We start from the raw sequence: 13,382 nt of genomic DNA, 5'->3' as shown, positions 1-13,382 counted from the left end.
ACTAATTAATAGCTTTTGGCTGACTTTAATACTTAATGCCAAACAGTGTTTTATATAGTCTGTGCTCTGTTTTTATGGAAGTTGCATAAATCCACGTCGTTCTATTAAATGTCGTTTTATAATTAGCCTTCCAATCAATAGGTTGAAGCTTAGCTTTGCTACCAACGTGCACACGCATGCATTGAATAAACGCTCATACCACGACTTAATTCTATGCCTCTGTTTGATGACACCAAATTAACAAGTATTTCCTACTAATTGCAGAAATGTTTGTTTTCTTTTTCTGTCCGCGGCTCCTTGACCAATTGCGCAGCAAATTATCAGACGATGGCCCGGGAATAATTTCACTCTGCAGACCATTGTCCACATTGCGGACCAGCGGCCCATAGTTTGACAAATGGTGACCTGCATGCTGCCATATTAAGGCCTTTTTACGGTGTGTTTTAGCCGGGTTTTCGCGTGGAAGGCTATGTAGAAATCTGGCACCCTATTCAACGAAGTTAAACTGAAAGAGCGTGCCGTTCAGACACCAGAATGAATGAGTTCACAGTGACGTTCATCAGGCAGTAGTAGCCTAATACAGTACGTTCAGTTCACGTTCGCTCAAAATACATATGAACGAGTGACTTTCGTTCAATGATCGCGTTCAGGCACAACACTGGGGAGGGGGGTAGCTGAAAGTTGAGATCTGCCCTGACTGAATACTGATGAATAATGAAGCCGAGGCCCACTTGCGGCGCCGCAGTAAGTTCGTGGGCTACCGTTGCATTGCGGGGAATGAGTATTGATGCGCAAAACAGCACCCGGCGGCTGTGGCCTGCGGGCCGGTTCTAATACTAATCAAATATCATCCCGGGGGCCGTAGATAATTCATTCGCGGGCCGGATCCGGCCCGCGGGCCTTGACTTTGACATTTCTGCCATAGAGAATGAATGGGGGAAATTGCGGAGGTTATAGTTTGACGATGTCGTACTCCCGTGCGGGCCAGTTGCTATATACCACGGACATGTTTTAGGGGGCCACCCAAAATGAGGTGGCGGGCCGTAGTTTGGGGACCACTGCTCTATCTCATAAAAAGTTGGCACATCATGCGCATATCCTAAAGGCGTGTAACGTTTGAAGGTTTCAATGCAAGCTTTATTGAGAATGAGGGCAGGGACACAGACACAGAACACAATGCACACGGAGCAGGTCAAGTACACACACACACTACACATACAGGGGAGGACGCAGCCCCCCACACAAAAAGGATCACACACGAGGGAGAACTAAAAGGGAAACATGTTACAATAAAGACGCTAACATTACACTCAAAACTAAGGAGAAATACAGACATAAACCCCAAATGTTCACCCCGGCATCCCAGCATGCCCTGCGTGGGAGAACGCTACGCAATGTCTTGTGCGTCGATGTTACACATCCATCCGCCACTTCAAATACTACCTCTGTGGGCTACCGTTCACCGTCAGGACGGACCACTCTGCCCTCCAGTGGCTCATGTCTTTTAAAGAGCCAGAGGGCCAGGTAGCACGCTGGATGGAGGAGCTACAGTCTTATGACTTTAAAGTGGTGCATAGAGCGGGAGCTCGCCATTCCAACGCCGACGCCCTGTCCCGCCGACCCTGCGCTGAGGAGGGGTGCCGCCACTGCGACAGGAGGGAGACACGAGACAGGGAGTTACAGTGTCTGGAGGCAGCCATCTTCAGCCGGGCCGCGGTGGCGGTGTGCTGTGAGCTCACGGAAATGTCAGCGATGCAGTGGAGACAACAGCAGGAGGCCGATATGGACATACAGCCAGTGCTCCAGTGGGTGGAGATGCAGACACGGCCACCATGGGAGGAGGTGGCACCACTCTCCACAGCGACGAAAGGGCTGTGGGCAAAGTTCCAGGCCCTGCGGCTCACTGATGGGGTGCTACAGCAGGCCTGGAAGGATCCAGCGACGGGAGAGCTGAGGTGGCAGTTGGTGGTCCCCAGAGCAGAGAGACTGACCGTGCTGAAAGCAGTGCATGGGGCCATGGGGGCTGGTCACTTCGGGGTCACCAAAACTCTCCGTCGCCTACGTCAGAGCTTCTACTCCAGGAGGGACGTAGCGGACTTCTGCAGGAGGTCTGACAGCTGCACGGCAAAGAAGGGCCCCTCTGAACAGTCCCATGCACAGCTCCAACAGTTTCCAGTCGGCGCACCCATGGAAAGAGTCGGGGTGGACATAGTCGGTCCACTCCCGGTCACTGACAGCGGGAACAGGTACGTGCTGTCAGTAATGGACTACTTCACTAAGTGGCCCGAGGCTTATGCCCTCCCTAACCAGGAGGCAGAGACTGTGGCTGAAGCTCTACTGGAGGGCATGGTCTGCCGTTTTGGGACGCCCCAAACCATACACAGTGACCAGGGGTGGAACTTTGAGTCACGAGTATTCGCCGACCTGTGTCATAGACTGGGTGTAAACAAAACTCGCACCACCCCCCTACACCCGCAGAGCGATGGCCTAGTAGAACTGATCCAGCAACTGGCCATTATCACTGCTAAACATCAACGCGACTGGGACAAGCGCCTCCCGCTCGTGCTGATGGCCTGTCGGTCCGCCGTCCAAGAATCTACAGCCTGCACACCAGCCCTGCTCATGCTGGGTAGAGAGCTCCGCACCCCACCAGCATTGGCCTTTGGCCTCCTGACACCCCAGCTGTGCCCCCAGGACGAGAGTATGCCAGGAGACTGCAGGACCGCCTAGAGACAGCCCACGACTTCGCACGCGTACAGCTGCAAAGCGCAGGGGCGAGGCAACGCAGAAACTACGATCTACACTACAAGGGCCGCCGCCTGGAACCAGGGGAGCTGGTTTGGGTCCACAGAGAAAAAAAGGTTGTTGCTCTAAGCTGGACAGTGACTGTTCATGAAACTCTGGCTCTTGGTGAAATGCTACAGGCGATACAATTAAATAGCCTAGGTGCGAGTGGCGCTTTTGCACAGTATGCGCACGGTAGGCTAGGCTATAACTTGACACACGCACACAACAGCAAAACACGACAGAGATTTTTCACAGTCTTTAACTTATAACCTACACAGGGAAAATGCACTAACTGGCAGACATTAATAAAGCCATTGCAGCCAAACTATGTAAATAGTTATTGATGCGCAGTTTGTTGTATTTAGTGATTTCAGTTTGCACAGTTTTTTCATTAAGAAAATTATACCAAAGCGCTTTGTTTTGAGCTTTTGTTTTATTAAAAAAATATTTAGGTGCAATAGCATCTAAAGATGGGTGATTATGCTTCTGTTATTTCATGAGTGATTATGCTTCTGTTATTTCATGGGTGATTATGCTTCTGTTATTTCATGGGTGATTATGCTTCTATTTCATGGGTGATTATGCTTCTGTTATTTCATGGGTGATTATGCTTCTATTTCATGTCATTAAAAGAATACCAAAATACTTTGTTTGAACTTTTAAAAAAAAAGGTACAATAAAAAATAATATAGAAATAGAAAACAATAGAAAATATGATTATGTGTCTGTCTTTTCATGTCATTCATGTCAATATAAATAGTCCACAATAAACGTTTCATTTTGAAAACAGGAATAGGCCTATGCTTCTACACAAAGGGGTTCTTAAGTAGTAGTAAATTATTATTGTTTTGGATATTTTCAGAGTGGAGTCCGCACCAACCACAACCAAAGCCCTTGGAGGCTGGACTGTAACGGTAGCCTACTGTGCGTCACGTCTCCTCCCCTAGCGAAAGTGAAACTGAAGTTGTCGCCTCCATTTTGTGAAAACGCAGTTGAACATTCTTCTATGACGAATCTAGAAAATATGATCGGTAAGTTTATCAACATTGGATAGTAAATGGTTGAATCGGCTCTTCAACGCAATGGGTTTCATAGCTAAACTGTAATTAACGGGAATATACGGCTATAACTGGGAAAATGGGAAGTGTCGGAAGCCAAGTGTTTGCCTCGGCAGCGACACGATGATGGGGGTTGGGAAAGCAAACGTCTTGTCAAGTAGCCTAAGCTATGTTGATCCTCGCTTTAATTAAGCACTATCACGAGAGTAGGCCTACATATTTTTAGGATTTTAAAGCTTAGAGATAACAAAGATACTTTAGTTTATCTTCAACTGTGTCTGGAGATAATGTTAGGCTACATACAAAAGCATTGTGTATTAATGCGGGCCCGAGCTATAGCCCAACACAGGGTTCAATCAACCCTGTGTGAGATAACCTAGAGTTGTGCACGTTCACGGCGAACTTATAAAGGCATCATCTATTGAGAGTCGAAACCATGAGTGAAACCGGCGAAACGAAGAGCACCGTATTTTTCAGAGGCGGAGTAGTCGAGGCTTACGAGGAGGAGAGAACTGTAATAATAAAAAAAGCAATACTTAAGCGCCTGCGTCCGAGACCTTGCTTGGCAGAGAATAGCCTAACTGACCGTGTAAATGCGTACGTTTAGGGAAGCCTATTTAATGTCAAAAGCACAATTAAATAATTCACTGGACATCACGTAGCCTATTGTATTGACTGCTTTGAATGATGCTTTCTTAAACTAGCCTACCTTGTCACAGATTGAGTGGGCCATAGAATTCTTTGAGAATCCCAAATGTAATTTTCTATTTTAACGCGGGTCCTGCAGCTGTGGGCCAAGTTAAACTTTTGCGCTCCATCATCGGAAGGGTGAATGTCGGAAGGCATGGGTAGCCTATTGGACACATTTCGGTGCACATTTGGAAAATTTAATAAGTGATGCTGACCTGCCAGTTGGTGAAACTACACTTTAATGATCCTCGTGGGTTTGTGTCCAGGAAAACGAATGAAGTTGCGCAGGAACGGGTTTAGCGCAAGGCAAACTTTACGGACCGACCGACAGCTTGCCGATATGCTCTGCGTCTCCAACACTACAACAACTCCCAGTCGGAGAGCGTGTGTAGCCTATTAAAAAGATATTTTATCCCAAATGCCATCAGCATTCTTAACCAAACTTAGTGACAACATGCATACCCGGCTGAGCTGTACAGCTATATTTAAACTTATTTATTAATTTTCTATAGGCTATGTTAGCCCCTTTTTTTGTACTGTACTTGTTTTAATTATATCTTCAATGTGTCTGAGATGTTGTTTGTCCATCTGTCTGGTGAGCCAAAGACGTAGGCTAGCTAGCCTACATTAAATATTTATTTTATTCTATTCTAATCCACCATGCGTAATGTAGGGGTGGAAAATTATTTTCAAGTAGCCTACTGTATATTTAGGATTCAGCTGAAAAACTCGAGTGCTCTTGAAAAACTCGTTTGGAAAAGAATGGATAGGCTATCATGTGATGTCGTGGTCTTATCGCCCTCTCACGGCAAATTGCACGGATGAATATTAGGCCTACATGATTTTGTGCTTCTTTGTCAACCGGACCTTCGTCAAAATGAAACGCCATTGTGTGACAAGTGTAAAAATAGCGGCCTGGTTGAACATGCACTGAAATAACCCAACATAATTGAACATAACCTGAACAAAACCTACCCCCTACCAGGTTTAGTTCAGAGCCTATGTTACTATAGTTACTTACATAGCCTGATCGATCATTTTTTTGCTTTCTGGAACTGGAATCCCAGGTTTACCGTTTACTCTGGGTTTACATACCCAGTTCAGTTCAGAGCCTATGTTACCATAGTTACTTACATAGCCTGAACATCTGGAACTGAAATCCCAGGTTTACCGTTTACTCTGGGTTAACATACCCAGTTAAGCCAGTAAACCTGCTTTCTGGAATACCCCACAGGGCTGCACTGGGATAAAACATCGGTCAGGCCCACTCACTAATATGCAATCCTGACAGTAGCCTACCCTTAAATATGTGTCTTAAACAAAGTGCCATGGAGCAGTGCAAGTGAACAAGACAGCCTAGGCTACTCGCTCGCTCTCTCTGGCTCATTGGTGGTCAGAGGTGGCTGGAGTAGGCTACACAATATCAAACACAGAGAAACTCATAGGTGGTCCAAGGTGGCTGGTTTAGGCTACACAATATCAAACACAGAGAAACTCATAGGTGGTCCGAGGAGGTTGGAGTAGGCTACACAATATCAAACACAGAGAAGACTCAGAGGGGGCTGGAGTAGGCTACACAATATCAAACACAGAGAAACTCATAGGTGGTCCAAGGTGGCTGGTTTAGGCTACACAATATCAAACACAGAGAAACTCATTGGTGATCAGAGGTGGCTGGAGTAGGCTACACAATATCAAACACAAGCACTTGTCAAAGAGAAGACTCCGTAGACGAACATAAAGTACCCCCCCCCCCCCTCCATGAGTAATCGATATTTGTGATTACATTTTGTACCAAAATAATTGTGATTATGATTTTTGCCATAATCGAGCAGCCCTACTATTTAACCACTATGCTACCACCCAGATGTGGGCGTGTCCTGTTACTGTGATGTATCCATTGTATCCGTGTGTAATATTAGTGTGTGTGTATCCGTGTGCAATGTTGGTGTGTGTGTGTATCCGTGTGTAATGTTAGTGTGTGTGTATCCTTGTATCCGTGTGTAATAGGGTGGTCCTTATTTTTAAAGTCTCCAATTGTCATGCTCTTAACCCTTCAAATTGTTCATTTATAAGAAAATACAGCATGCCAATTTTTATGGCAGTAACATAATAATTACTGGCAATAGCTTTAAACTTTGAGATGATTTTCTGTTTGATGATTTTCATAAAAACAAATCATTTGAATTGGTATTGTAACTGGCTAGTAAAATTCCAAAACAATCTCCATAAAAGCATCTAATGCACCATATTCAGTATTCCTAAATATGTATTTTAGATACATATTTTAGATAGGCCTACATATCTCAGTTTACTTATTGTAGAAACTAAATCCAAATGAATCCATCCATGACCCGGTTTAGCAGATTTACCTTTCCTGGTGGAATCAATACATATTTCTATTGATGATCACCTTGGTTATTGTTTGGGTTTAGAGCACATTTTTTGGTCTTCATTAAAACATTCAAACAATTGTATCCCCGGAACCCCAAATAGGTGGGGTGGGGAACCTGAAGGTTAAACACAGAAGATCTATGACTCATAACGAAACGCATCCCCTTCTGTAGAATTCCAAATCTGACAGCAATTTTGTTTACCAAAAAAACAAAGTCACCTACAGCTAAACTCCAGGCCATACAAGCTACTTTAGTGTTATTGTTTTTATAACAAAGCCAACAATTTTTCTTTGGCTCCTGCTGTGATGTATCCATTGTATCTGTGTGTAATGTTAGTGTGTGTGTATCTGTGTGTAATGTTAGTGTGTGTGTGTGTGTGTAATGTTAGTGTGTGTGTGTGTGTGTGTATCCATGTGTAATGTTAGTGTGTGTGTGTGTGTGTGTGTGTATCCATGTGTAATGTTAGTGTGTGTGTATCCGTGTGTAATGTTAGTGTGTGTGTGTGTATCCGTGTGTAATGTTAGTGTGTGTGTATCCGTGTGTAATGTTAGTGTGTGTTTATCCAGCTGTGTGGTTTCCAGTCGAGGTAAACTCCAACGAAGTGCAGGTGGCATCCATGTCAAAATGTACGACTGAAGTGAAAAGATTTTTTCACGACTCATCTTCAAGTATCCAAAACATTTCGCGCCATAAACACCTTAACCAATCATATCAAATTGAAGCTTATGTTGTCAGCATTACGGGGAAGATTTCAGAAATAAAATCAGTCATTGGACAGCTAAGATATTAGATGATTGGTCATCGTTAAAATTTTAACGAAATTAGAACGGTCGGGCTTGAAAGGGTTAATCTTAACATAGGCAATCTTCTACATGATTGAGCTACCTCTAAATATCATTTTTTGGTCAAAATTGTTGCATATTTCTAATTTTGAAGTTAAAAGGAACAGTTTAGGAGGTTAAGACACTAACATTTTGCAAAAAAAAAAAATTGGACTTGATAAGGACCACCCTAGTGTGTAATGTTAGTGTGTGTGTATCCGTGTGTAATGTTAGTGTGTGTGTGTGTATATCCGTGTGTAATGTTAGTGTGTGTGTGTGTGTGTGTTAGTGTGTGTGTGTGTATTCGTGTGTAATGTTAGTGTGTGTGTATCCGTGTGTAATGTTAGTGTGTGTGTGTCCGTGTGTAGTGTTAGTGTGTGTGTGTGTATCCGTGTGTTTGTTAGTGTGTGAGCATCCGTGTGTAATGTTAGTGTGTGTGTGCGTGTGTATCCGTGTGAATTAATGCCTAATGTTATCCGCGAGTTGTTGACACAGCTAACCACCCAAAACCCAGCTGTTCTAACATTAGCTTACCAGCTAAGGCTCTTAGGCTACATACCGGTACATGCTGCTAAGTGCTGATAACTTTGCCTGTTTAAAGAGTTTTGTCTCCGCAATTGGCTTTCATTCGGCCGCATTTTGTGCTGCAACAATCTAGCTTGTTCCGATTCACATGCAAGTACAGAGGAGAGGAGCGGGTCTGTGTGTGTGCGTGTATGAGAGAGAGCACGGGACAAGGAGAAGCCGTGTCAATGCCACTGCATGTAGGCCTAACTGTTAACTAATGAAAGAAGATCATGTCTACATGAAATAGTAACAAAATAGAAACATATAAGAATCATTAAGTGTTTACAAGGCTGGAAGTTCAACAAATATAGGCCTACTAATGTGATTGAAGTAGTTAAATAAAAAATATTTCATTCATATCAATCAATCACCTAATACCATCATAACATAGGCCTGGGCTCTATGAAAGAACAGTTTATGTAATATTGTGTTGGTCATACTATAGAATGATATATTGCTTGTCTTTCTTGAATAATTGAGAAGATAAAGAGTTAAAAAACAATCACATATCGCATCGCAATATTGGTGAGAAAAATCGCAAAATTATTTTCCATAATCGTTCAGCCCTAGTCAGAGGTGGGTTTCAGTATCTGAGATTTGAACAGTAAAATACAATCATCAATACAGACCTGTGGAGTTCACCTGAAGCTTGATATTAAAGATGCTTTACTCTGCATGAAGCTGGTTGCACTTATGAGGTAGTGAATGTTGTAGTACCACCATGTTACCAGTAAGTGGCAGTATAAGACCCACACTTCTGATTATGGTGTGTTTGCATGTGTATGATAATTATCCCTCTCTCTCTACCCCTCTCTCTGTCTCTGTGTGTGTGTGTGTGTGTGTGTGTGTGTGTGTGTGTGTGTGTGTGTGTGTGTGTGTGTGTGTGTATAATACAGCTCCACCCAGCAGAAGAGATCACCGTCTCCTGTACCGAGCTGTGTGTCCATGAAGAGTGACCAGTCCATGGATCAACCACTCCGCTGTGGAGGAGGGGGTGTTTCTTCTGGTCAGAGGTGAGTTTAAGTATCTGAGATTTCAACAGACATGTGGAGTTCACCTGAAGCGTCAAAAACACACCCTTTCTTCTCTGTTACATTGCTCTGCAACTGTTCATAGCAGCGAGAAGCCTTTATTGTGTGACAGAGCAGAAGTGGGGCTCTCCAATGAGATCACGCACTTGTCTGTACGTTAAAGTATGAAGATTAAAAAAAATCATGAAATTAAATCAAATTGCACCATATTTACAGTCTCTGCGTTCACCTGCGCACCCATTACTCTCTTTTAAATTACTCGCGAACCCGTGAACGCATAGACATGGTAAGCATATCAGATGAAAGAGAAGACACAGGGCTATCCATTGGTACCAAGTATGTCGATCCTTCTGGCTTATAAAAACAGACGGAGTGACGGCAAAATAATAATGTCATGTACACAAACCAACGCTGCACACCCATTACTCTCGTTTGAATTACTCGCGGACCTATGATCGGATAGATATGCCACGCATGTCAGATGAAAGAGGAGACACAGAGCTATCATTTGATACCAAGTACATCCTTCTGGGTTATAAAACAGACGGAGTGACAGCAAAATAATAACTTCATATATCTCGACTTACCTCACGTTTTTGTCTGTTTTTGTGGCAAAGCATGTTTATAATCTAACGCTATTGTGTGTTTCTCTATGGCAAAGAATGTTCATAATCCGCTTTTGAGATCCTAGTGAATTCCTACATGGCATTCAATTCAAGGCTCACATTGCAACCCAATTTGTTCGACAAAGAAACACCTTTTTTGCCTTTACTTTGTTCATGGCAACGAAGTAAAAAGTTGTTGAGAATCATGAGTGCAGACAGGCACACACACGTAAACTCGGGTCAAGTCAGGTCAGATCAGTTCGTGTTCCAGATATGGAGCGCAGAAAGGTCATTTTTAATCACTAAATGAAAAAAATGGCATTTATTTCTGTAAGGCGCACACCACATATGTCTGTAAATTGCTCAGCCCCAGAGAATCCCTCCACCGTGGCAATGATATTGCCAGATTCAGGACAGTCTGCCCTACACACACATGAAATGCATGTAGAGCTTATGAGCTTGCTGTGGTGAGATACATGTCAAAATATAAGATTTTTATAATACGCTCTTTATATTTTAATTCTTTAAAAATGAAAATAAAATCAATGCTAGTACTAATACATGAAATGATGGCAGATTTGGATATAGCCTAGACTCTGCCAGAAAAAAACAATATATAATATGCGTGTGTGGCACTTACAATGACCAGAATAAATCCTTATGAATAAAGGTAGTGAAAATGCCCTAAAAAACTAAGGGTTAAAATATACATATATTTAAAAAGTAGAATCCATGCAAAAATACTTAAAAAACAATTATTTAATAAATATTTCAGGAAAATATAAGTTGTATGTGTATGGTTTTATCAGTTCCAAAGTTTAAATTAGACACTGATGGCACAGTGCTCTGTTTTAAATCTTTTTTTCTGAACTAAAAATGCTTTGCGCTGGTTAGGAGGTGCTTGGCTGAAAAAATATTTCACATCAAACATTCAAATCATAGAGGATCATCATCACAGTGTAATATTCTGATCACCCTAAATCATAGAGGGTCATCACAGTGTAATATTCTGATCACCCTAAATCATAGAGGGCCATCACAGTGTAATATTCTGATCACCCTAAATCATAGAGGGTCAACATCACAGTTTTTAAGTATTTTTGCATGGATTCTACTTTTTAAATATATGTATATTTTAACCCTTAGTTTTTTAGGGCATTTTCACTACCTTTATTCATTAGGATTTATTCTGGTCATTGTAAGTGCCACACACGCATATTATATATTGTTTTTTTCTGGCAGAGTCTAGGCTATAGTGTAATATTCTGAATATTCTGTAATTCTGTAATATTCTGTAATATTCTGATCACCCTAAATCATAGAGGGTCATCATCACAGTGTAATATTCTGATCACCCTAAATCATAGAGGGCCATCAGTGTAATATTCTGATCACCCTAAATCATAGAGGGTCATCACAGTGTAATATTCTGATCACCCTAAATCATAGAGGGTCATCACAGTGTAATATTCTGATCACCCTAAATCATAGAGGGTCATCATCACAGTGTAATATTCTGATCACCCTAAATCATAGAGGGTCATCACAGTGTAATAGTCTGATGCATGTAGAGCTATGAGCTTGCTGTGGTGAGATACATGTCAAAATATAAGATTTTTATAATACGCTCTTTATATTTTAATTCTTTAAAAATGAAAATAAAATCAATGCTAGTACTAATACATGAAATGATGGCAGATTTGGATATAGCCTAGACTCAAAACAATATATAATATGCGTGTGTGGCACTTACAATGACCAGAATAAATCCTTATGAATAAAGGTAGTGAAAATGCCCTAAAAAACTAAGGGTTAAAATATACATATATTTAAAAAGTAGAATCCATGCAAAAATACTTAAAAAAAACAATTATTTAAATAAATATTTCAGGAAAATATAAGTTGTATGTGTATGGTTTTATCAGTTCCAAAGTTTAAATTAGACACTGATGGCACAGTGCTCTGTTTTAAATCTTTTTTTCTGAACTAAAAATGCTTTGCGCTAGTTAGGAGGTGCTTGGCTGAAAAAATATTTCACATCAAACATTCAAATCATAGAGGATCATCATCACAGTGTAATATTCTGATCACCCTAAATCATAGAGGGTCATCATCACAGTGTAATATTCTGATCACCCTAAATCATAGAGGGTCATCATCACAGTGTAATATTCTGATCACCCTAAATCATAGAGGGCCATCAGTGTAATATTCTGATCACCCTAAATCATAGAGGGTCATCATCACAGTGTAATATTCTGATCACCCTAAATCATAGAGGGTCATCATCACAGTGTAATATTCTGATCACCCTAAATCATAGAGGGTCATCACAGTGTAATATTCTGATCACCCTAAATCATAGAGGGTCATCATCACAGTGTAATTTTCTGATCACCCTAAATCATAGAGGGTCATCATCACAGTGTAATATTCTGATCACCCTAAATCATAGGTAGCCCAGCCTCTGTGTTTCTTTACATGCACTGGTCATACAAAGAATTGAAATTTCGTTTCTTACTTTCCCATGCAGACATAGACATACTTTAAATACAGACATAGACATAGACAATAAACATTAAATTAAAGTGCGATACTGTAATATAGAACATATATCAAAAATAGAAATATAGGACATATATAAAAAAAATAGAGGTAGTTGTGTTGTATATTTACATAGTCTTAACAGTTACATGAAGTTTAAACTTGTGCTTGTGTGACCTGTATATTTACATTGATATGCAGTAATTTCAAGTATATCAGGCTTGATCTGAAGCAGCAACACGTTAGGCTGCACAGTCACAGTGCAGTTCCACCGAGCGGTGTTGGGGGGGGGGGGGGGTAGGGTAGACAGGATCCTAGGTTCCTAGGTTCCTGGCTGGCTGGCTGGTGGGGGGGGGCTGTTAGTGATGGGAGAGTGGGTAGAGAGTTCAGCATCCTGATTGCTTGGTGGATGAAGCTACTTACAAGTCTGGTGGTGCGGGAGCGGAGGCTCCTGTACCTCTTTCCAGAGGGCAGGAGGCTGAACAGTTCGTGTGCAGGGTGGGTTGTGTCCTTGACAATCATTAGTGCTTTGCGGGTGAGGCGGGTGGTGTAAATGTCCTGCAGGGAGGGGAGTGGTGCTCCAATGATCCTCTTAGCTGCGTTAACAATGCGCTGGAGGGTCTTCCTGTTCTGATCTGTGCAGCTTCCGCCCCACACTGTGATGCTGCTGGACACGATGCTCTCGATGGTCCCTCTGTAGAATGTAGTCATGACGGGAGGCGTGGCACTTGCCTTCTTCAATTTGTGCAAGAAGTAGAGGCGCTGCTGGGCTTTCTTCGCCAGTGATGCTGTGTTGGTGGTCCAGGAGAGGTCGTCGCTGATGTGCACCCCCAGAAATTTTGTGCTGCTCACTCTCTCCACAGCATCTCCGTCAATGGACAGT

The 13,382-nt window shown here is 42.3% G+C and overlaps 1 protein-coding gene and 1 pseudogene across 1 annotated transcript in view; both read left to right on the top strand.

Annotated features, from left to right (window-relative positions):
• The window catches only part of LOC143103449 (protein NLRC3-like), a 59,092-nt pseudogene that overhangs the window by 17,020 nt on the left and 28,690 nt on the right, over window positions 1-13,382 (top strand).
• LOC143103453 (protein NLRC3-like) overlaps window positions 3,661-13,382 on the top strand; it is a 37,003-nt gene continuing 27,281 nt past the window's right edge. The window contains exons 1-2 of the mRNA XM_076267243.1: window positions 3,661-3,818; window positions 9,216-9,332. Of these exons, the coding sequence (XP_076123358.1) occupies window positions 9,265-9,332 (68 nt within the window). The 5' untranslated portion in view covers window positions 3,661-3,818; window positions 9,216-9,264. The remainder of the gene's footprint in view (window positions 3,819-9,215; window positions 9,333-13,382) is intronic.

Source organism: Alosa pseudoharengus, unplaced genomic scaffold (assembly GCF_046254945.1).
Source record: "Alosa pseudoharengus isolate Yale_2024_CS ecotype anadromous, Long Island Sound unplaced genomic scaffold, YU_APseudo_1.1 YU_APseudo_1.1_scf_42, whole genome shotgun sequence".
NCBI lineage: Eukaryota > Metazoa > Chordata > Actinopteri > Clupeiformes > Clupeidae > Alosa > Alosa pseudoharengus.
This window is presented reverse-complemented; position numbering and strand designations above follow the sequence as displayed.